This window comes from Rhinatrema bivittatum, chromosome 2 (genome assembly GCF_901001135.1).
Source record: "Rhinatrema bivittatum chromosome 2, aRhiBiv1.1, whole genome shotgun sequence".
Classification (NCBI taxonomy): domain Eukaryota; kingdom Metazoa; phylum Chordata; class Amphibia; order Gymnophiona; family Rhinatrematidae; genus Rhinatrema; species Rhinatrema bivittatum.
The window spans coordinates 543,035,335-543,059,885 of NC_042616.1; the positions used below are offsets into that span (position 1 = coordinate 543,035,335).

Below are 24,551 nucleotides of genomic sequence, written 5' to 3' on the forward strand. Positions count from 1 at the left end.
TTCCTGAGGGCTAATATCCTGCTGTCCTAAGAGATCATCTGTTACAGGTAAGCAACTGCACTTTCTCCTAGGACAAGCAGGATGGTAGCCCTCATATGTGGGTGATTACAGAGCTCCAGACTGTCCCATTTGACCAGAGAGACCCACAGTAGTTGAACAAGGTGCCAACGGACACAACACAACTGTGGTACTGTGGGAAAAACAGGGGTGGTCTGGTCCTACAGAGAGCACAATGAGAGACAGTTGGGTTCAGGATGGGAAGAGACTGCGAAGGATAGACTGGCCAAAAGTGGTGTCCTGGTGACTATCCCTGTCAAGGCAATACTGAGCCGCAGACGTGTAGAGAGAGCTCTAGGTTGCGTCTCTACAAATTTCAGTGACAGGAACCACACGCAGATGGGCCACTAACACCGCCATAGCCCTGCAAGCCAGCTGAAGGCCTGCCTGCTCGTAGCAGAAGGCAATGCAATCCGCTAGCTAGTTTGACAAGATTTGGTTCCCAACTGCTGCTCCCAGTCTATTGGGGTCAAAAGACACAAAGAACTGGGTGGACTGCCTATAGGTCACTGTACGATCCAAGTAGAAAGCGAGCACCCGCTTGCAGTCCAGAGTGTGGAGAGCACGTTCCCCCGGGTAGAAATGAGGCCATGGGAAGAACATGGGAAGGATAATGAACTGGTTGATGTGGAAAGCAGTCATCACCTGAGGCAGAAATTTTGGATGTGTATGCATCACCACACGATCAGGAAATAATTTTGTGTAGGGAGCATACGTGACCAGGCCCTGGATCTCACTAACCCTGCGAGCAAGTGATCACAACCAGGAACATGACTTTCCAGGTGAGGAACTTCAGGTCACAGGACTGGAGAGGCTCGAACAGATGCCTCATTAGCCTTGCCAGGACAACTTTGAGATCCCATGGTGTTGCTGGTGGTCGAAGCTGGATGAGGCCCCCGCATGAAGCATCTGACCACCGGTTGGACTGAAACAGGCGCACCAGCAATATACTGGTGGTACGCGTTGAGGTATACTCAGACCGAGCTAGTTTGGAGGCCAGACTCGAACAGGTGCCAGAGGTAATCCAGCAGGTGGGGGAGCGGACAGGAGAGCGGGTCCAGTCCGTGACCACCACAGTAGATGGAGAAAAGCTTCCACATCGAGACTTCTAGGTGGAAGGTTTCCAGGACTCAATCAAGACCCTGGAGACAACATCCAAGAGCTGCAAGGGCTGGAGGATCATGCGCTCAACATCCACACTGTGAGGGCCAGGGCCCGGAGATTCGGGTGGCGCAGGGTGCCCTGGTTCTGCGATATAAGGTCGGGAACCATACCCAGCGGGACCAGTGTGCTCACTGACAGGTCCTGGAGCAGTGGAAACCACACCTGCCTTGGCCAGGAGGATGCCACCAGGATTCTGGTCTGTCCTCTTGCAATTTCATCAGAGTCCTCGAGAAGAGCGGGATAGGTGGGTATGCGTACATGAGTCCCTGACCCCAGTGAAGGGAGAAGGCGTTGCAGGCCGAATGGCCTTCCCCAGAATCAGAACATGCTCACCTTGTGACAGTGGGGAGAGGTGAACAAGTCTATGCCTGGTGTGCCCCAGAGTTGGAACAAGATAGCTTCCACCACACGATTCAAGAACCACTCGTGTGGCTGGAAGGACCTGCTGAGATGGTCTGCCAGTGTGTTCAGGTGACTCAGCAGGTAGGTGGCCCATAGAGCCATCCCTCTGGAAAAAGCCCAATCCCAGGCCTGATTCGCTTCCTGGCAGAGGAGGAAGGATCCCGTACCACCTTGCTAGTTGATGTACCACATCACCACCTGGTTGTCTATTCTGATGAGGGCGACCTTGGAGGACAGCCTGTCCTGGAAGGCCCACAAGGCGTATCGGATTGCCCAAAGCTCCAGGAAGTTTAACTGACAGCAAGCTTTGGCCGCAGTCCAAAGACCCTGGGTATGCAGGCCATCCATGTGGGCCCCCCACTCCGGAGGTAAGGCATCGGTGGTGAGGGTCATCTTGGGCGGTGCGGGCTGAAATGGGAGCCCGATTTCCAGATTGGGGAAGGCCTCCCACCAGATCGTGGAGAGGGTCCGTGACCGTCACCGGCACCTCCAGATCCTGGGATGCCTATAGCCACTGGGACCGCAAAGCCCACTGGGGGTTCCTCATGCGGAGGCGGGCCAAGGTGGTCACGTGGACAGAGGCCACCGTGTGGCCCAGCAGGTGGAGCAGCAGATGGGCCAGAACCCTCTTTCTGTTGCGAATGAGGGCGGCCAGAGAGGAGAGGACAACTGCCCGATCCTTGGGCAGAAAGCCTTTGTTTATGCCGTGTCCAACCTGGTGGTGATAAAGTCTAGCCTTGGAGACGGACTGAGATACGACTTGAGAAAGTTGATGACAAATCCCAATGTCTGCAAGGTATGAACCATCAGGGCCAGTACGTTCAAAGCCCTAGAGTGGGAGTTGCTCCAGATCAGCCAATCGTCCACATATGGAAAGACGCGGACCGAGCAACGCCTGAGGTAGGCAGCCACCACTGCTAAACATTTAGTGAAGACGTGTGGGGCTGAAGGGCAGCACATTGCACTGAAAATGTGCCATCCCCACAAGAAAGCAGAGGTACTTCCTGTGGTTGGGGACAATTGCAATATGGGCGTAAGCTTCCTTTAAGTTGAGGGAGCAGAGCCAGTCTCCTCTTCGAAGGAGTGGGATCAGTGCGCCCAGAGAGACCATTCTGAATTTCTCTCTTACGAGAAATCGGTTTAAAGCCCTGAGTTCAAGAATGGGGTGCAAGCCGCCATTCGTCTTCAGAAAGTGGAATTACCTCTAGTAGAAGCCGTGGCCCCATTACTCACAGAGGACCAGTTCCTATGTGCCCGCCGCTAAAAGGGTGGACAGTTCTGACTGAAAGACGACCTGATGGGCGGGCGAGCCCCACGATAGACATGGGGGAGCAGTTTCTGGGAGCCTGCTGAAATTCAGGGAGTAACCCTGGTGGATAATGGAAAGGACCCAATGGTCCGAAGAGATTGCTTCCCAACGGCAGGCAAACAAAGTAGCCTGTCACCGACTGGGGGATCGCCCGCTAGGGGAACTGGCGTTTTGCTCATGCCCCCTCGCCGCCAGTCAAAAGCCGGTGGATGGGGCCTGCTGTGGGGCTGGTTGGGTCCTTGGAACCCGCTGCTGTTGACCACGATCTCTGTGAATGGGCCAACGTGGGCAGGCACAGGTAGCTGGAGGATAGTATTTCCTCGGTTGGTAAAAGAACTTACGAGAACCCAGCCTGGAGGACGACCTGGTAGAGGAAGGGCTTTCAGAGGGGCTGGCGGAGAGTTGCTGAAAAGTATCATGCTGATCTTTCAGCTGTGCCATGATTTCTTTCACCTTATCCCCAAATAGGTTTTTGCCTGTACAGGGGAGATCTGCAAACCTTGCCTGAACCTCTGGTCGGAGACCTGAGGTCCAGAGCCAAGCCAGCCACTGACACCTCTGGCGGCTAGGCGGGCTACGGTCTCAAACACGTCGTAGGTTGACCTGACCTCGTGTCTTCCTGCCTCAAGGCCCAGCATGGCAATGGCTGCAAGAGACTCCTGCGGTTGCTAGGGGAGGCCCTATGCATAGTCTTCAACCTGTTTCCACAGATTGCGGTTGTATTGGGTCATGTATAGCTGGTAGGCCACAATGCGGGCAACCAGCATAGCCCCCTGAAACATTTTTCTTCCTATGCCATTGAGCTCCCTGTATTCGTGCCCCGGAGGGGCAGAAGCATATGTCCGGGAGCATATGGCCTTTTTAAATGCGGACTCCACAACCACCAACTGGTGGAGGAGGTGCTGCCGTTCAAAGCCCACAGCCTATTGCACCAGATAAGTTACATCGGCCTTACTGTAAACCGGGGACACCAATACCGGGTGTTCCCACATATGGAGGAGAAGCTCCTTCAAGATGTCATGGACCGGCACTGCCACAATCTCCTTGGGAGGGTCGATGAACTGGAGGCCCTCCAGCATCTTGTGACGGGTATCCTCCTCCAACAGGAGTTGGAAGGGGATGGCTTCTGCCATAGCTCTTACGAAGCTTGCAAATGACAGGTCTTCGGGCGGAGACAGACGCCATTCCTCCGGAGGGGAAGGCTCCAAGAGGGGGTTGTCGGAGAACTCGGAGGACGAGTCTGAGGAGTCATCACCCCAGGGGTCATAAAGACCTCCTTACTGGGGCCCGGACGCCGAGGGCGAGGGCCGGGAGGGGCAGTGGGCCTTGGTCCCAAGGGCATCGGAGGCCGTGTGGGCACCGGCGGCATCAATGGAATCCCTGGCAACTTTTGTTGTGACCGAAGTGAAGGAAGAAACACAATAGGAACAGTGTTTATTGGAAAATAGCTAGGAAACAACCACTTATTTCTAAAACAATGTTGCTGCCCAGCTCAGGTTTGCAAAAGAGCATCTGAATGACCCTCAAGATTTCTAGAATAATATTTTATGGACAGATGAGTTAAAAATTGAACTTTCTGGTCACAATAAAAAATGTTTTATTTCATGAAAACCAAACACTTCCTTCCATAGTAAGAACAGGACCTGGATATCTTACCATTATTAATGGAACCATGAATTCTGCTTTATAACAGAAAATTCTAGAGAAGAATTTCAGGCCGTCTATCTCTTAATTGAAGCTGAGGTAAAAGTGGGTAATACAAGAAGACAACGATCCTATACATTCAAGTTAATCTACTACAGAAGAGACTTTGGGGCGGATTTTCAGAGCCCTGCTCGCCGGTGCGCCTATGTTCAATAGGCCTACCGGCGCGCACAGACCCCGGGACTCGCGTAAGTCCCGGGGTTTTCTGAGGGGGCGTGTCGGGGCCCGATCCGCGCGGCGTTTTTGGGGCGGGACGTAGCATTTCGGGCCCGGGGTGGTCCGGGGGCGTGGTTGCGTCCCGGCGCGCTAGCGGCCCGCTGGCGCGCGGGGATTTACGTCTCCCTCCGGGAGGCATAAATCCCCCGACAAAGGTAAAGGGGGGGGGTTTAGACAGGGCCGGGCGGGTGGGTTAGGTAGGGGAAGGGAGGGGAAGGTGAGGGGAGGGCAAAAGAAAGTTCCCTCCGAGGCCGCTCCGATTTCGGAGCGGCCTCGGAGGGAACGGAGGTAGGCTGCGCGGCTCGGCGCGCGCCGGCTATATGGAATCGATAGCCTTGCGCGCGCCGATCCCGGATTTTAGCGGCTACGCGCGTATCTACTAAAATCCAGCGTACTTTTGTTGACGCCTGATGCGCCAACAAAAGTACGCCAAATCGCGCTATTTGAAAATCTACCCCTACATGTTTTGGCCAAGTCAAAGTCCCAACCTAAACCTTATTGAAAGGTTGCAGCAAGACTTGAACTGAGTTGGTAACACAAGGAAAACCTCAATTGACACAGAGTAGAAATATTTCTTTATGGAAGAATGGACCAAAATTTCTCAAGGGCAATGTAAGAGACTGATCAACAGTCACACCATGCCCATTAGGGCTGTCTTTAGGGTATGCCAAACAGGGGCAACTGCCTAGGGCCCAGCCCTTGGAGGGATGAGCCCCATACTACCATGGTAGCTTCAACCCCAACAGTATAATTTCCTGTGAGTCAGCATTCTAGGGTTCAACTGCAGTTGATTTGCCCTGGGCCCCATATTCTCCCAAAGTTAGCCCTGCTCCCCATCATCCCTGCATTGACTTTTTCTCTCTCAACCATTTCATTTACTCACCTCCTTTCGCATTACCCCATCCCCTCCTGTCTCTCTCTCTCATACTATCATCCCTATGCTCACTCCTTTACTCCTAATTATCCACTCTCATACTTCTCATCACCTTCTCTCCGATTCACTCTCACCTCCTGTTATCTCTTTAAATACTCTCCCCTCCCCCTTCCCATAAATATCCTCTGTGGCTCTCAATCATACATGCTCTCCAAGGACTCCTTATGGCTCTCACACACCACCTCCTCCCCTGCATCTCTTTCTCTTTTAAACTCTTCCTCCAATCTCTAGATTTGTCTCTCTCTCACCCCTCACCTCCATCATATCTCTGCCTCACTCTCTTTCTCCACCCCATCACACCTCTGATTCTCCTCCACTCATCATCATTTCTGCCTCAACCTTTCACTGTCTGTCTTCACCCCCCATCACCTCTGGCTTTCACGGAGAGCCTCTTCCTCTGGCTCTTATCTATCCCATTATTACCAGCTCTTTTGCACCCCTCCCCAATTATTGTGAACCTGCATTTGCCCACACATCTTCCCCTTAAGATGATTCTCATGGACCCCCATTCTTTGATTCTCTCTGACTGAGACAGCCCAAATTTACATTGCTGATTTCAGGAAGATGGGGGAGGATACTGCATCCACCTCCTCCTTCAGTGCCCCCCTCCCCCCAGTATTCAGTATCATCCTCATTTCCCCCTACATTTATCCTCATCCACCACCAGCATTCACCTTCTTTCAGTATCTACAACCCAATTCTTCCCAAATACTTATAGTTCCTTGACTGTTGTCTAGGATGTCTACTTCCCCACTCTGTCCTCAGTTAAATCCAGATTTCTGGGATCATGTCTGGTCCAACCCAACCTCTCCTGTTGAAACATAGGGTCAGGGTGGGAAAGAATGAAACTATAGCACAGGACACATCAGAACAAAAAGCTAAGGGGTAGATTTTAAAACTTTATGCGCGTGCGTCCCTGTTATAAAATGCTGGGTCAGCGCGTGCAAGAGGGGGGGAATAATTTTTCAAATTCGCGCAGCAACGCATTGGGGCCTTCCCCAGTTCCCTCCCAGTCCACTTCAATTAAGGAGCGAACAGGGAGGGAACTTCCCAACCCCCTAGCCTGACTTCCCTTCCCCCTTTCCTGCCCTCCCATTATCCTAAATCCCCCCAAATGCTTTGTCCTACCTTTTGCTTCTGAGCAGGAACAAGTTTTGCGCTTGCTGGTACCCTGCCGGCGCGCAATCCCCCGGCACAGCGGCAAATCGCTGCTGTGCCGGGAGACTTTAGCCCCACCCCGCCCCTGGCCCCCCCCCCCCCCCAGCTGCCCCTTTCGCTTACCCCGGGACTTACATGCGTCCCGGGGGTTTATGCGCATGGCCAGGCCCTTTGAAAATTGGCCCGGCGCACGTAAGGCCCGGGATTAACGCGCGTAAGCTTTTAAAATCTGGCCCTAATTGTTCTGCTCCTGTTTCTCCCACATTCTGCCTGCAGTGTCTGCTCAGTCTCACATCTCCCCTCTCCTGAAAACAGGAGGAGAGGAGGAGTTAGGAACAGATAACGCAGAGAAGAAAAAAATTGCTCTGCTCCCTTTTCCAGCCCCACCCTTCCTGCTCTCTGTGGAAAAGTAAACTGAAAGCTGAAATTTGGGGTAATGGCCAACAGATTCAGGGCACAAGTCTTGTGTGTGTCCATTGCTAGGAATACCCTTGGTTACCAGTTTTTTGGCAGCTGGCATGATTCTACTTCGTTGCAGAATATTGGTGTAGCTTCGCAAGCTGGTTGGATGGTTCCACCAGCTATTGGACAGAAATGAAAAAAGTTAACATAGTGGGATGGACCTGCATTGTTGCCTGCATAGGTTCCTGGTAGACGTCTCTATGCAGTTGAACTCATCAGGAAGGACTTACTACTGCTGACCTGCTTGGCTCCCTATTCCATGCTGAAGTTCAGCACATAGATCTTGTGATGGGGTGCACATATATGGGTTTAAGGGCTCTTGGGGATTCACTGGCTATGTACTATTATCTACTGTGTTACTCTGAATCAAACCTAAGTGTCCTCTATGGAAGTTTATTTTAGCCTTAAATTAAATAAATTTTAGAGAAAATTAAGTAGTAGATTTAAATATTTGTGATTTTAATTTTAAAATGTTCCAGTTCCAAATGGCCTTGCTTCTGCTCAGTAAACGTCTAAGGCTATCTGGATATTTATTTGTTTATTTATTTAACGCTTTTATATACTGACATTTGTATGGTACATCACATCCGTTTACAGTAAAACAAGGATAGCTGAGAAGGAATTACATCATAACGGATTGAGAAACATTTTAACAATAACCACAGGTAGCAACTCTATATGATTAAAAAGCGAGAAGGAGTTATGAACATAGTAGGCCAGAATGGAACAGGAACAAGTAACAGGTGACAGGTAACAAGTAACAATAATTATTGAGGCTGTACCATGCATGTGGGATAGTGTTTTGGGGGTGTGGTGGAGTGGGAGGGAGGGGGGGGGGTTATTGATAGGCTTGCTCAAAGAGCCAGGTTTCAGGTTTTTTTTTTGAAGGTTTGGGTGTTGGGTTCAAGCCTTACGTCAGGGGGCATTGTGTTCCAGATGGCAGGGCTGGTAAGGGAGAATGCACGTTCTCTTGTAGAGATGAGGTTGGTGAGTTTGGGAGAGGTAATAGGTAGATCAACTAGATCCGCCATTATTGGCGGATCTAGTTGATCTTCGTGGGGGTATGTCACAAGGTGATATTCTTGGCATATCTTAGTGTTTAAGAGTGACACCTCACACAGGTTTGAGTATAAGAATCATGACATAAGTGGAGCAAGTGAACAGTACTTATGGGCCAAACCTGCAGAGAGTGACAGTCTTAAAACTGTAAGGTACACTGGCAATAATCAGCAAATGTATTAACTGACTACATAGGTGCTATTTAGTAAATTAGAAGATGTTTTTTAGATTAATATATATGGCAAGGAAAAGTTTCCTTGTAGTGAAATAGTCCAATTGCCATTCCACTGAATGTGCTGACACAGTATAGAAATTAGAGGCAGAAGGCGTGTCAACCAATCAAGCAATTTGACTGGCAGAATGCCCCCTTGTTGCTTTATAATGTGCAAACAGATGTTTGGAGCCTCAACATATGGGATCATTGCATGTTCCAAAATGCACTTTAGCAGAATGTTATGCCTGCATTTCTGACTATAGTTAAACCTTAAAAACTTAAATCCAATCAAAAAAGAAGACATTTTCTTTTTCAAAAACAAGATTTTGCTGATCACTTCCCCATCCACTCAGTTTCAAAAGCAGTTAATAAAGTTCATGTGCATATATTGGACCAAAAATTAGTCCTTACCACAAAGATCAAATTGTCACTGTGAACAATAGCATCAGTTATTAAGACTGCAACCTTAGCTTCTGAACATTCATGCAGCATTCATAAACAATGGAACACTGAATTATGAATGTATATGAAAGTTACCTGAATAGCTAAAGTTGAAACCTTGTGAACTGGCACAAGTGCTCACAAGTTTTAAACTTGTGCTAATTCAGCATTTGTGTGTATGCATGGTAAAACTAAATAAATAAATAAATAAATAAATAAACTGGCAGCAAATTTTGGGGATTTTGGTCCATTTCAGTTATTAGAATTCATGATGCAAAAGTGGTCATAAAACTGTCCCTTATTAGCAAGCTTCAGAGTCCTTAGATGAGGTCAAAGTAGAGAAGGAGTAGTAGAAGAGATTTGACACTCCCCATTAAGAAGTGTCCTGAGTTTAATAAAACTCCTGTGCCTTATGGTTCAGAGCTCTTCAGGTCTCTCCCTCCAAGGGGAGAGAGTCTTCTTCCGTGTGTCTCTCTGGCTAACAGAAGTGCTGGAGTGTGGTCTTTTTAAAGGGCATGGAATGCCAGTCCTGTGTTCTGTCCTGGGAAGGTGGCTGAGTCCCAAGGTTGGACTGCCCAGGTGTTAGGGATGCCTTGTCTTGGGATTCAAAAGTGATTCCTGATATTTGCTGAGGAACCAAGAAGAAAGGAGTTAAGCTCACACTATTTGTTCTGCCTAATAGGGATTTTATCAGAGGTTGAAAAGGAGTGCCCTTTGTGGGAGTCAGAGAGAAAACTGTCTTAAAGGAAGGTCCCAAGATTTGCCATCTGAAAAAAGGAATCAGCCAGAGACTCATTAGCTTTTGTGTACTGGAATAAAGAGAGAGCTACATCCAGACAGGCCGATGCAATATCGGCAAGCATTAAACGGGCGCTCATGATTAAGCGCCTGTACCTTATCGCACGCCAATCGACCTCTCCCGGGCGCCCAATTTAATATTAAAAAGGAAGCGCTAGGAGAAATTGTGCGCCCCTAGTGCCTCCTCGGCAGCAGGTGCCCAGAAGATGTGGTGGTCAGATTAGGAAAATGAATGCTCAATTTTATGAGCATCTGTTTTCCTAACCTATGCACAGCCATGGGTTAGGAAAATGGATGCTCATTTCCCTAACCTGACCACCGGCACACTTTATTTTTTTGTTTAATTCTCCTATTTCGGTTCCTCTGACTTAATATCGCACCATAGTATTTTCTGCTTTTCTGTCATTTTTTTGGGCTCCTCAAGAATTAATGCCTGTTCTGGGCAGGCGTTAATTTTTGTGGGTTAAAATGTGCGCCTCGAGCACACATGTTTTATTTGAATTGGGGGGAAATAGGTAATAGCCTCATCAACATGAATTTACATGTGATGAGTGCTATTACCTACACGCTCGATTGGACGCACTAACTCCCGTTTTGCATCTGGGGTTATAGATGCGCTTCCAATCGTGTGTTGAGCCATGCGCTGTGGCCAGCGCACGGTATTGTATCAGCCTGAGAGGAACAGATACCAGTGTAGTGCTTAAGGAGGGTATGCGTGACAGAGTACCTGCCTGCCAGGGAGTGCTGCGTGGTTACTGACAAAGATTGTGATTTAATGGACTGACTATGCACCATACTATATTTAAATAAGCTGCTAAAATTCAAAATCATGGCAGGCAGCTCATTTAAATATGACGTGGCCTGCATCAATATGGGCATCCATGTTACTGTAGCCATCACAGCAAAACTTTAACTAAAACTAAAGACTTGCATTTTTACTGAACATAATCGCAGCACTTTAATGTGTTATTTACTTGAGAGCAGAAAACCTTTTTGTGAATAGTAAGTTAAACATGCTGCAATTACACATTAAAAACATGTATGAATGTAAGCTTATAGAGCTCTTTAGTAAATAGGACCCTATGATTTTATATTACTTAGATGGCAGCAATATCTAATACAATATCATCTATCTACAAATAGATATAAATACATTTATATTTACAGAATAAAACACTACACAATGTGTTTGCAGAATGTAATAGTATGCATTGGATAAAAGAAATAAAAACTGTCCAGCTCCTCTGCAATCAATTCTTTCCTGAGAGCAACCATGTTAACAAGAGTCACAAATAACCTGAAAATCATGTCATGAACCAATTAGATCTCAGTTCTTGCTTGGTAAATGATGTCATAAAAACAGAGAAAATGTAATATTTATTTAAAATCTTTATATACCACGTATACAATGGGAGTGGGTCTAAGCGGTTTACAAGGCAAAAACATTCATAATAAAAACATAAATTGAACAAAACTCTAGCATGCCTATTTTACATTTGTGATACAGTTCCACAGAGTCTACTGGAGTGGAGGAATATCACACAATATTTGCGATATTGTGTGATATTTTCACCTAAAATCAACCCCTATTGAAATTAGCTGTTTTGCATGCAGAACATTTTCTAATGCATGCAAAGCAACTAATGAATATGTGATACTATGCAAATAAAATAAGACAGCTTCCCGAAGCCATAATAGTTCCTGAAAAGTTAGCTACAACTCAGAAGTTATAGTTATCTTTTCTCTGGAGACATCGAGACACAAACGTGCATCCTGAAGCCTCTGACCTATGCCTTAAAAGGGCCACAGGTATCAGAAACCCCACCCCAATGTGCAAAATTCTCCCCCCCTCCCCGGGATCTAAGTAGACCTCTGCCCAACCCCCGCAGAGGTGGCCGAATATTGTAAAAGGCAAAAAGAATAGTGCAGTGACACACCAATCCCCCTTGCTCATATCCCACCCCTTCGTTCAAAAGGACCCCAGAAACCAAATACCCTGCATTTAAACAACCTCTAAACCCCCAGTATCTGCCTTCCCTTGATCCCCCCATACAAAAGCATTCCTTGGTAATCTAGTGGCCCCCCTGCCCCCTTCTTATTTATGAAAAGTGTCCTTGATAAGCTAGCAGTGGCCCAGAGCATCCCCATGGCCCTGGGACAGTCAATGCTATTTTCCAAAATGGTGCTAGCTGGTCTTTGCCATGATCACGTGAAACTGCAGCAATATTTTCCTGGGTAGGGGCCAAATAATGTAATATTTTGCACCTCCAGTGGTAAAATATCACAGTTTAGAAAATGACCCCCTTAGATTGTAAACCCTATGGGGATAGGGAAAAACTCCAGAACCTGAATGTACCTGCTTCAAAGTGCTGAAAAGAGAAATATAAATAAAAATAACATTTTATTGAGCCTTGTGGCAAGGAAATTCAAATGTAATCAACACCAAAGGAAAATGAAAAGTTAAGGTATATGTTTATTCAAAAAACAACTGTGTATAAACCTAAATAAAACTACAAGTTTGTTGCTTTAAAGTCAGCTATGTTTGAAAAACAAAGTTATTTATTTATTTTTTTAATAGTGCTTATCACAGGAAACTAATTAAACACTTATATTTGTCTTATGCTTTCCTTTCATTAACTTTCTTTCAGGCTTTTAAGCATATTCATCTTTTCAGTCACGTTTTTTCATAGAGGAGAATAATGTTTGCATCTTCTTAAGACGATTATGATTGGCTCACCTTCTAAGTGTATTTATATCAATGTTAAACCTGCATGAGTCATAGAAACATAGAAAATGATGACAGAAACGGTCCATCCAGTCTGCCTAGCAAGTTTATGGTAGCATATGCTGCGCCATACAAGTTACCCCTCTTAGGATAATTTGGGTAGGAAGACGTCAAAAACAGATCCCTCATTCCAGATTTGAAAGTACCCGCCACCAGGACAATGTGTCCTGGAGGGACGGGGTGACTCAGATGCAATCCTGGAAGTTCTGCATGGCCTGGTGCCACTGCGATCTCAGGGTCCATTGGGCTCTGCGCATGTGTAATTGTGCCAAGGGAGTGACATGGATGGTTGCGGCCATATGATCCAACAGCCTCAACATGTGCCAGGCTGATACCTGCTGGCTCTGCTGAATCTCTGCTGCCATGGTCGTCAAAGTGACGGCCCTTTGAAAAGGCAAGAAAGCCTTGGCCTAAGCATGGCTAGCAGGGCTCCTATGAAGTTCAATTGAGGTGACGGGATAAAATGGAACTTCGGGCAGTTGATGTCGAACCCTAGCAACTCCAACACCTGGATGAATCAAGTGCATGGATCTGACTGCCCTGCCTGAGATTTGCTCTTGACCAGCCAATCAACCAGAAAATGGAAAACATGAACCCTTTAGTACCCTTGATGGACGATGGAAAAAATCCACTGGTCCGAGGTAATAATGGGCCACTGGTTGACAAAGAACCGCAGCGTGCCCCTGACTGGAGGGTCCAACGTCCCAAGTATGGGCGACTGGTCTACGCTCACTACAACCCAGTCAAACTCCATCCCTGGAGTTGACTGAGGCGCCGACTGGGGCTTGGGGGCACTCTACTCCCTAGGACGGCCACAGCAACCCTGATGCTGTTGACGGGAGTGAGGGGGCGGAGGATAGTACTTCCTCTAGCGAAAGAAAGACTTCCTCTGCCCTGATCTCGCTGACCTCCTAGAGGAGGAGAATGGATCCAGAGTGCTGGCAGAGAGTTGTTTGAGAATTTCATGGTAGTCCCAGAGTTGGGCCACCGCGTCCCTCACCCTATCTCCGAAGAGATCCTACCTAGTACACAGCACATCAGCAAGTTGTTCCTGTACCTCCGGTCAAAGATCTGAGGCCCACAGCCATGTCATTCTGCGGGTACCAATTCCTCAATGCCATTTTGAAAACATCGTAGGTCGCTTGGACCTTGTATTTTCTGCACTGCAGGCCCCTATGCACCAGCGACATGAGAGTGTCCTGATACTGTTGAGGCAGCTGCTCGACCACCTCCTGCACCTGCTTCCAGATATCCCATGAGTACTGGCTTATGTAGAGCTGATAGGAAGCTATGCAGGCAATGAGCATGGTCCCCCTGAAAAACTTTCCTCCCGAGAGCGTCCATTTGTCTGTGGTCCTTCCCTGGAGGCACCGAAGAATGGGTCCAAGAACGCTTGGCTCTCTTGAGATCAGATTCTATCACCTCTGACTGGTGGAGCAGCTGACGTTTATCGAATACGGCAGCCTTCTGGATGAGGTAGACCCAGTCAGCCTTCTTGTTAATGGGAGGCACTGTGAAGGGGTGGTTCCCATCTCCTTAGGAGGCTCCATGAACTCTAGGATCTCAAGCAATTTGTGACTGGCATCCTCCTCTGTCAGTAACTAAAATGGGATGGTTTCCGCCATCACCCTCACAAACCCTGCAAAGGTTAAGTCCTCAGGCAGAGACTTCCTTCGCTCTTCTGGAGGAGAAGGATCTGATGGGAGATCCTCAGAGCCCTCGGTTGAGGACTCCATGTTGTCATCCCCCCAGGGGTCATGGCGACCCTCATCCTCACTGTAAGCAACAAGGGATGGCGCCCTAGGCGCTCAGCCATCGCATAGAGGCGCATGCACCGGTAAAGCTGGATGGGGGGCTACAGGCCTCGGCATCTCTGCCAGCCAGGGTGAAGCTTCCTCCTCTGAGGAACTAGCGACAACCATCGTATTGGTAGGGAGGAGGCTGCGGCACCCCAATGGGCACAGACACCATCCTAGGAACTGATGCCAACTGGGTCAGTAACACACTGATGAGTGTAATGAGCTTCTCCAGCAGTGGTTCCAGGATAGAAGGTACACAAGACTGTTGCCCTGCATCGCCTGTTCCACCACCAGTTAAACTCACCGCTCCAGCTCCTCCTTGAACAATGCCAATTGGGAGGAAGAAGGAGTGGCCAGATCCTATTCAGACCCATGAGGTGGATTGGTGACTGGCATCAGGACCAGTGGAGACCATTGCGGACCCCTGGCACCGATGGAGGACTGGCGCTCCTCACTGCAGGGGTCGCATTGGGGGTATCACAGCATGTGCTGGTGCATCTTCGTGCCTGGCTCTGTGCACTGATGGGGACCAGTGCTGATGCTTCTTCGGCTTCCTTCGATGCTTGGCCCGGACCTTCCACAGTGCCGAGGCTGATGATGAGGAAACCCAATGTCCTCGGCCTAGAGGAGATAGATGATGTTGGTCTCCAGCTCCTCATATACAGACAGCACCGATGGAACCAAAGGTCCCACCAATGTCTATTGCACAGTGTCCACGGTGCACCTCGAGGTTTATTGATGCCGATGGCTCAGTCTTCCTTGGCCTGAAGAGCTGTTCTTTATTTTCGTGTTGAAGACAACGTCCCTTCGGGGTCATTTGTGCGCATAAGCAGCAACCCCGGAAATAATTCAGCTATCCAATATTATCACTTACCTTCATCAGGTTCTTTTCCTAGCCAGTTTTATTTATCATACTGCTAATCCATACCCCCTCTCTGTTATTCAATCCTGGCTATTGACGTTAATGAGACTTTGGGCCTTCCTTGGACAGTTAATTTACTCCTGCGTAATACTTGATTATTAATATTTTATGGTTATTATAGTTAATGATGTTAACATATTACCCATGAACCCAATGTTTCTGTAAAGCCTGTTGCGGTTAAATGTTTCTTAATGTTTTTACTGTTTATACTGTTATATGTAAAGCCTGTTGCTAATTTATTGTTTCACTGTAAACCGAGGTGATGTATATCTATACGTACCGCGGTATAAAAGAATCTATAAATAAATAAATAATGTGATGTCCCCTGGCAGAGGATTCATGTCTCATGGGGGTCGGTAATGCACATGGTCCTCAGGCACCAAGAGCATTGCTGAAAACCAGCTGTGGGCATGACACAAAAGAAAAAGCAAAGGAACAAAATGTCTGCCTAGGATAAGAGTGCAAATAAAGGAAAAAAAAAAGAAAGGTAAAAGGAGACTGCAAAAACACAAAATACTTTTAATAGAAACAAATTATTCTTTGAAAGAAATGTCAAGGTGCTACAACCCAAGAAAGAGATCTAGGTGTCATAGTGGATAACACATTGAAATCGTCGGTTCAGTGTGCTGCGGCAGTCAAAAAAGCAAACAGAATGTTGGGAATTATTAGAAAAGGAATGATGAATAAAACGGAAAATGTCATAATGCCTCTGTATCACTCCATGGTGAGACCGCACCTTGAATACTGTGTACAATTCTGGTCGCCGCATCTCAAAAAAGATATAATTGCGATGGAGAAGGTACAGAGAAGGGCTACCAAAATGATAAGGGGAATGGAACAACTCCCCTATGAGGAAGACTAAAGAGGTTAGGACTTTTCAGCTTGGAGAAGAGACGACTGAGGGGGGATATGATAGAGGTGTTTAAAATCATGAGAGGTCTAGAACGGGTAGATGTGAATCGGTTATTTACTCTTTCGGATAGTAGAAGGACTAGGGGACACTCCATGAAGTTAGCATGGGGCACATTTAAAACTAATCGGAGAAAGTTCTTTTTTACTCAACGCACAATTAAACTCTGGAATTTGTTGCCAGAGAATGTGGTTCGTGCAGTTAGTATAGCTGTGTTTAAAAAAGGATTGGATAAGTTCTTGGAGGAGAAGTCCATTACCTGCTATTAAGTTCACTTAGAGAATAGCCACTGCCATTAGCAATGGTTACATGGAATAGACTTAGTTTTTGGGTACTTGCCAGGTTCTTATGGCCTGGATTGGCCACTGTTGGAAACAGGATGCTGGGCTTGATGGACCCTTGGTCTGACCCAGTATGGCATTTTCTTATGTTCTTATGTTCTTATGTTCTTATGCTTTCCTGCCAATTGATGTACCCTGTAGGTCAATAAAAGGGTAACTACATGACCCTATTTTACATACATTGTAAATTTTGCACTCCACTGGAGTGCCAATACAGCTGATTGGATTGCTGAAGAGAAGAATGACCAAATGGTCTGGAAAAGATACATCAGCAGGGAGAATCACAATGTTGATGGTACAACCCTCATCAGGATGGAGGGGAGTATCAGAGTAGGTGAGAGGGCCACCAATGGACAAGAAAAGTGGAAAAAAATAAATTGTAAAAGTAAAGACTAAGAACAGAATAGCAAGATAGAAAGAGGGACAGGAAGGAGTGTGGAATAAGGGGCAGAAAGTCAGATGAGGAGACAGGAAGGATCATAAGAAGGGAAATCAGGATGGCCGAGGAAGCTCTGAGCATAGGTATAGAGGACTGAGGGAACATAGTAACATAGTAATGATAGCAGATAAAGACCAAATGATCCTTCTAAGTCTGACCAGCAAGCTCCATGCAGGTTACTCCATGTGTTCTGTTAAAGGTAATAACTGCCACTCCATGCAGGTTAACCCCTATGCAGAAATGTTAAACCTAAAGTTAACATAGGTTACCCCCCTTTCTTCATTTCCAATCTCAAGCCTTTAGGGATCTGCCGGTTTATCCCATGCCCTTTTGAATTCATTTACTATGCTTGTCTTCATCACCTCTCCAGGAAGGCATTCCAGACATCCACCATCCTCTCCATTAATAAATATTTCCTGATTTTGGTTCTCAGTCATCCCCCTGGAGTTTCTTTTCATGACCCCTAGTTGTAAGTTTCCTTTCCAACAGAAAAGGTTTAATGTTTGTATATTTAAACCTTGAAGATATCTGAAGATTTGTATCATATCTTCCCTATACCTCCTCTTCTCAAGGGTATACATGTTTAGATCCTTCAGCCTCTCCTTATAGGTCTTCTGAAAGAGACCCCACACCATTCTGGTTGCCTTCCTCTGGACCGACTTCATCTTGTCTCCATCCTTTCTGAGATACAGTTTTCAGATCTGAACATAATATTCCAGGTGAGGCCTCACCAAGGGAATTATCACCTCCTTTTCCCCTGCTGGTTATTCCTCTCTCTACAGAGTCCAGCATCCTTCTGGCTTTACTTACTACCTTGTCACATGGGGAAGATCATAAGGGAAAAACAGTTGTTGGGGGACAGATCAGATGAAAATGAAACAAGAAAGAAAACAGAAATGGCAAAAGACAGCAGCCAAGGAAATGGAAAAAGAGTGAAAAAAATCAGAAACAGATCTAAATGGAAAAAAGGACTATTCAGCAAATTCTGCAACATCTGTGGTGAATACATTTTTATTTGTAATGAAGGAAAAATGTAGGAAAGACTCTATGTAAAAACTGATTATCAATTTTTTCCTATGATTTCAACAACATGAAAATGGATTGTTTTGCCATTATATGATATCTGGAAAACTGAGGGAACCGGGGATCAGATCCAGAAGCAAGACTGCCTTTAAGATGGGCAGTCTTAACTAACTCAGCCACACCTCAGCCTTCAACAAGAACTTAATATACAGCCAATAAACAGCAAGACATGTTTAATCGCATGGAATGTTAAGGCCGCAGCTTTATTAATGAGCAGACAAAGGAACATAACCTAAGCACCCAAGCCTTTTCTAATAGCCTCTCTCAAAACACCTCCTCTCCCAGTATGAAGGGGAGAAGCCAACATGGGTCTATTTCAGAACATCTTGGCCCACCATGGGTAAAAGTAAGGCCTTGGGCACACTATGATCGACCACAGTTACAGGCCACCGTCACAATGGGGGTCAACCAGACTGCTGCATCAATAGAGCAAGAAGGCCCTGCTGACAGCCAAAACTTGAATATGCCTGGGAAGTCCTTAGCAGCTCGTGGTTGGAGCCTACCTTTTGTTAATCACTCAGGTCCCCATCCTCACAAAAGGAAAGAACCCTTGAGGCTTGAGTATCCATGCCAAGAGATCCTGGATAACCCATTAGCGAACTTAACTGGGGGTCCTTCCATACTAACCACAGTAGCTGTCACACATGAAACTACGCAATCTATATCCCCAGCACCTACACCAGAGCCTTATTGATGGCATTTATGAATATGCTCAGTCCCACTTGAGATAAATGGACACCATCTAATTTTATATGTGTCTGTCCAGTCGACATGGATACCGTATGTTTTGGGCACTACATTCACAATGTTAAAACAAAGCTGTATCAGTGCTACTTGATGCCCACTGCTTATTTCTCCATTGAAAAAAATGTCTGAATAAGGTGTACTGCCACAGGTTTCATTTTCTGAAACTAGACAAAATGAGAGATTCAAGAATGAATTTTAGGACTATTACAGTTATGGCCAATGCTGGTCCTCAAGAGCCACAAACAGGCCTGGTTTTTAGGATATCCATAATGAATATACATGAGATATAGATTTGCATGCACTGCCTCCATTGTATGCAAATGTATGCATGCATATTCATTATAGAAAGAATGAAAACCTGGCCTACTGTAACTCTTGAGAAATGGAGTTGGCCACCCCTGTTCTATTAAATAACATTGATCTAGAAAAAAATAGTCTTTATTTGTTTTCCAGAATTTTATTTTATTTTTTTAGATTTGGATTCTAATTTGCTATCTAAGTGCATAAACACTGCTCGGTAATTCTTGGTGGCTTAACCCATTTTGTCCCAGTGTCCTATTTAGAAGTCAGCCTCTTAAAAAATTTGAGACATAATGGGTTAAGGTACTCTATTTTACATCACACCTCACAATATTTTATTTATTTAAAATATTTATTAGTCATCTATCAACAATTCTAGGTGGGTTACGAAAAACAATCACAAAAATACATAAAAACAAACAATATAAAAAACAAAGATAACAGCATAACAGTAAATCAATCCTCCTAAAAGATAAGCCATCCTAAGAGGGACTAGCCATGCAATAAACAATAAAATAATTATCAATAAATGCAGCCTAATATATAAAAGATGAGCAATTCTATAAGAATACATTCAACAGACTAATCTTAAAAATTCTCATTTAAAACCTTAATCGTTACACTGCCTGTTTGGCCAAATGCTGCTGTATTGATGATTAATAAAAAAACACTAAAAACAACCTATAATCTCTGACCCATTTGCCCAAAAGCTTGTACATATAACAATGTTTTTAAGTTTTTCTAACTTGGGTCAGCTCTTAAAATGAGCAGCAACTTGTTCCATAAGGTGGGTCCTGCAACCATCGGCAATCTCTCTGGTTTTGCCGAGATGAAGTGTACGAATTGAAGGGATCTCAAACAAATTCTTCCCTGATGACTTTAGGGCATGGGTTGGAACACAGAGAGGCAATATAGTATGGGCTAATGCTATTCAATGCTTTATGAAGCAGCATAAGAATTTATTTGTCAGATAAGAGGAAGTCAATGTACAATGCCAGCACAAGTGTAATATGGTTGTAGTGCAGGGCACCTGTCAGAACCTGAGTTGCAGCACTCTGCACCATCTGCAAGGCTGATAGGGTGGATGCTGGAGGCCCGATATATACTGCATTACAACAGTCTAGGCCATTATGTATCATAGGTTGTAAGACTGTGTGAAATTCATTCTGACACAGGAAAGGTTTCAATCTTTGCAACAGCTGGAGTTTATAAGAAGTTTTTGATATTGCTTTAATTTGGGGCCAAAATGATAAAAAGCTGTCAAAGATGATACCTAGATTTCTGACTAAGAAATTATATTTCTACAGATAATTACACACAGTTTATGCTTTACATATCTTGTATACATAAAAATGAATATACAATATATATATATTGTACAAACATGCAATACACATACACTTCCATTGAAAGTTAGTTGCCTCTTATAATGGTGCTTAAAATGGCAATTTACTATGCCATTAAAGGTATACCTTACTGAATAGAAATTTATATTTATGTGAATTTCAAATGGACCTTGTCAGGTTATCAGATCCTTTTCCATTTACCTGCTTACTAATGAGTCATTACCTGTAGTCACACCAGGGACACCTGTAGGGCTTCTCTCCGGTATGGACACGTTTGTGTCGTGTCAAATGTGACTGTGTTGTGGAGGCAAAGTTGCACTCATCACATTTAAATGGCTTTTCTCCTGCAAGATGTCAAGAAAAAAAAACTCACAAATTCACATTAATACTTTCATCAGATCAGTTTACAGAAACACGGAGCTAGGGCTAGATGCTTGTTGCTTCTGAAAGTCTTTGTGAACCAATGGAACACAGAACACAAAAAAAATCAAGAACTCCCTAAAACTTAATACACAGCATCTGCAACCTAATCACTTTTTTCTTAAATTATGAATAGTTATCTCTATGGGTACATGCAAATAGTCTGTCTCTCTTCCTCTCCATTCCCCTCAACTTACCAAGAGAAAGAATAGAAAGTAATTAATATAGGCCATTATTGAAATGAGGTTGAAAAACTTTCAGCTGGAACCAAGTTTGTGTTTTTGTGTTTCCCCCTTCTTGGTTGAAATGCACATTGGAATTAACACTAACAATAAAAAATGCTAAAAAATCACAGCAGGAAATCGGCCTCTGCTCATTGGATAGTCTCTGATTTATTATATTCCATTTGATATTCCACATTTTTCAATAACATTGCTCTCACTGGCAAACAAAGTTATAGCATGAGTTTTAAACTGCTGTTTCATTTATGGGACTGCTATAATGTGCAAACATTTAGTCACCCTGGTCAAATTAATTCAATGACTCTCTAACAGGCCGATTCAGTAAAGTCCGCGGGAGAGCGGACGAACGCCTGCTCTCCCGGCGGGTGCGCCGGCCAATTCAGTATTTAAATTAGGTGGTGCGGTAAAAACAGGCAAAAGGAGGCGCTAGGGACACTAGCGCGTCCCTAGCGCCTCCTTTTAGCCCGGAGCGGCAGCTGTCAGCGGGTTTGACAGCCGACGCTCAATTTTGCTGGCGTCTGTTCTCGAGCCTGCTGACAGCCACGGGCTTGGAAACCGGACGCCGGCAAAATTGAGCCTCCAGTTTTCGGCCCGACAGCTGCCGGCCCATTTAAAAATTTTTTTTTCTTTTTTTTTTTAAACTTTTTTTACTCTTCGGGACCTCCGACTTAATATCGCCATGATATTAAGTCGGAGGGTGCACAGAAAAGCAGTTTTTACTGCTTTTCTGTGCACTTTCCCGGTGCCAGCAGAAACTAGCACCTACCTTTGGGTAGGCGCTAATTTCTTAAAGTAAAACGTGCGGCTTGGCTGCACATTTTACTTACTGTATCGCACGGGCATACCTAATAGGGCCATCAACATGCATTTACATGTTGAGGGCACTATTAGGTGCCGCGGGTTGGACGCACGTTTTCCTCCCCTTACTGAATAAGGGGTAAGGGAAAACGCGCATCCAAGGGCAGGTTAACAGTGCGCTCCATCAGAGCGCACTGTACTGTATTGGCCTGTAAGTGAACAGAAGCTGGCACATTCTCTACATCGTACAAAGCTAAACACAATAAGGTCAATATTCAAAAACTCAGAAAATGGATAACATATCCAGATAAAGTCAGCCAGATAAGTTATCTGGGATATTCAGCAGGATAATCACCCTGATAAATATCCCTGAATAAAGTTAGTTAGCAAACTTTAGTCAGAAAACATTTAACTTAACTGGCCATCTTTTGAATATTGTCAGTTAGGTTTAAAATTATCTGGCTCAAGGTAGCCGAATAACTTTAGCCTTAACTGGCTATATTCAAAAGAATATAGCTGGCTAAATGGCGATGACCTTTAAAAAAAAAAAAAAAAAAGTGAGGCTTGGGCCTTGAGGCCCAATTCCAAGACCCCAAATAATGTAAAAAAAAGTGCCCTGCCAGGCCTAGCCACCACCTACCCTGCAAACCTTTCAAAAGGTACCCCTAGTCAAATTGTATGTTTCAGTGAATCTCTTAAGTGAAAAGAAGCTGACATAACCACTACATGGTAGAGTTAAACACATCTATCTGCAATGTTTAATGCAAAATTACTATTTATTGATTTTAACAGATTAAAAATAATAAAAAAGTGAACATGGCACCTGCAAACGTTTGGATATCCTTCTAGCTGATTCATTACTACTTTTCTTAGTTATACAAGCCCAAACGCCACCATCTCCCACTCATCAGCCCCTCGACCTATACCACTCCCCACACACAGTTAAACCCACCTACACCACCAAACATCTACCCACCACAACTCTTCTATACCCATCTCCATCTTACACACATACACCTAAATCACAACACCAGCACATCACACCTTCTCCCATCACAGCCATCCTACACCACCACCTTCTCTCACTATACCTCCACACACCCTATATACCATCATTTCCAACCCCAGCACAGACACACACACCTTTCACACAGAGACACACATCCAAACGCCTGCCTCATTACAGCCATACCCACTTACACTGACACTAATCCTGTCACAGGCATGTCTCATCTACTTCACAACAAGCCCCGCGCCCACACACGGAGGAAAAGGAGAAGAGCAAGAAATGGATGGTACAAGGGGGAAAGAGTACCCCACAAACAATCCCAACCCACCATTCGCAAGCCTACTGACCCATAACCCCATCACACCTGCCCCACACATACAGACAACTACTACTATTCCTCCACCCCCACAAAGCAATGGCATAACACACACACACACCTGAAGCTTCTATAATACATATGCATGCCATGGAGTCATGAAACACTCTTTGAAGTTGGCAAGCAATTCAAAACTACTCTATTTTGGACATACAGACAGGCTCAATCAGGAGTAAAAAAAAGGAGAGGCAGAATCAGGAATTCTATAGCTCTGTACCCACCCTTCTTTTCATTAGGTCACCAAACAGCCTGCCAGTAGAGACACAGCTAGGTAACTTGGCACCTATGGCCAAATGAAAAAGAGTGCCTCCTCTGCCACCTGTTTCCCAGGCTGCTGCTACCACCACCATCCCCCCTCTCTGCTTCCCTTTACCACCAGTGACATCCCCCACTGAAACCCCCCAGCCACAACCATCAACATCCCCCTCCCAACCCCCTAGCCAAAAACATCTCCCCTCTTCCCCCTAACCACCCCACCCAGTGCTCCTCCCTCTACAACCAATAATTGCTCTCCCCCTCAAACATATGGTCATTGCCTTCCAGAGCCCCCCCCCAAACACAGGTAGTAAAACAGTATAACATAGTGGATAATGGCAGATAAAGACCAAACTTGTCCATCCAGTCTGCTCAGCAAGCTTTTTTGTTTTTAGTAGCAGCTGCCACTCCATGCAGGTCATCCCCAAACCCTCTGTCAAGCCTTCTGTTAAGACTAGTAGCAGCTGTGACAATGGCTAGGGCCAGAGAGATGATGGGATATATAGGACGAGACATAACCAGCAGAAAGCAAGTGTTGCTTACCTGTAACAGGTGTTCTCACAGGACAGCAGGATGGTAGTCCTCACATATGGGTGACGTCAGTGGACAGAGCCCTGCTACGGAAAACTTTTCTAAGTTTCTATAAAACTTTGACTGACGCTGGCACACTGAGTGCACTGAGCATGCTCAGCCTGCAATTATCCCTGTGACCACAGGTGTCTCCCCTCAGTCTAGTCTTATAGCAAAAAGCGCAAGCGAAACTAAAATAAAATGTATGTATACCCAACTCCGCGGGGTGGCAGGTGGGTTTCGTGAGGACTAACATCCTGCTGTCCTGTGAGAACACCTGTTACAGGTAAG

At 45.6% G+C, this 24,551-nt stretch overlaps 1 protein-coding gene across 3 annotated transcripts in view; it reads right to left on the reverse strand.

Annotated features, from left to right (window-relative positions):
• Nucleotides 1–24,551, reverse strand: part of ZNF407 (zinc finger protein 407) — a 1,322,856-nt gene that overhangs the window by 436,383 nt on the left and 861,922 nt on the right. For all 3 annotated transcript variants that reach the window (XM_029590864.1, XM_029590863.1, XM_029590865.1), the window contains one exon: nt 20,814–20,934. In XM_029590864.1, coding sequence (XP_029446724.1) covers nt 20,814–20,934 — 121 coding nt within the window. The remainder of the gene's footprint in view (nt 1–20,813; nt 20,935–24,551) is intronic.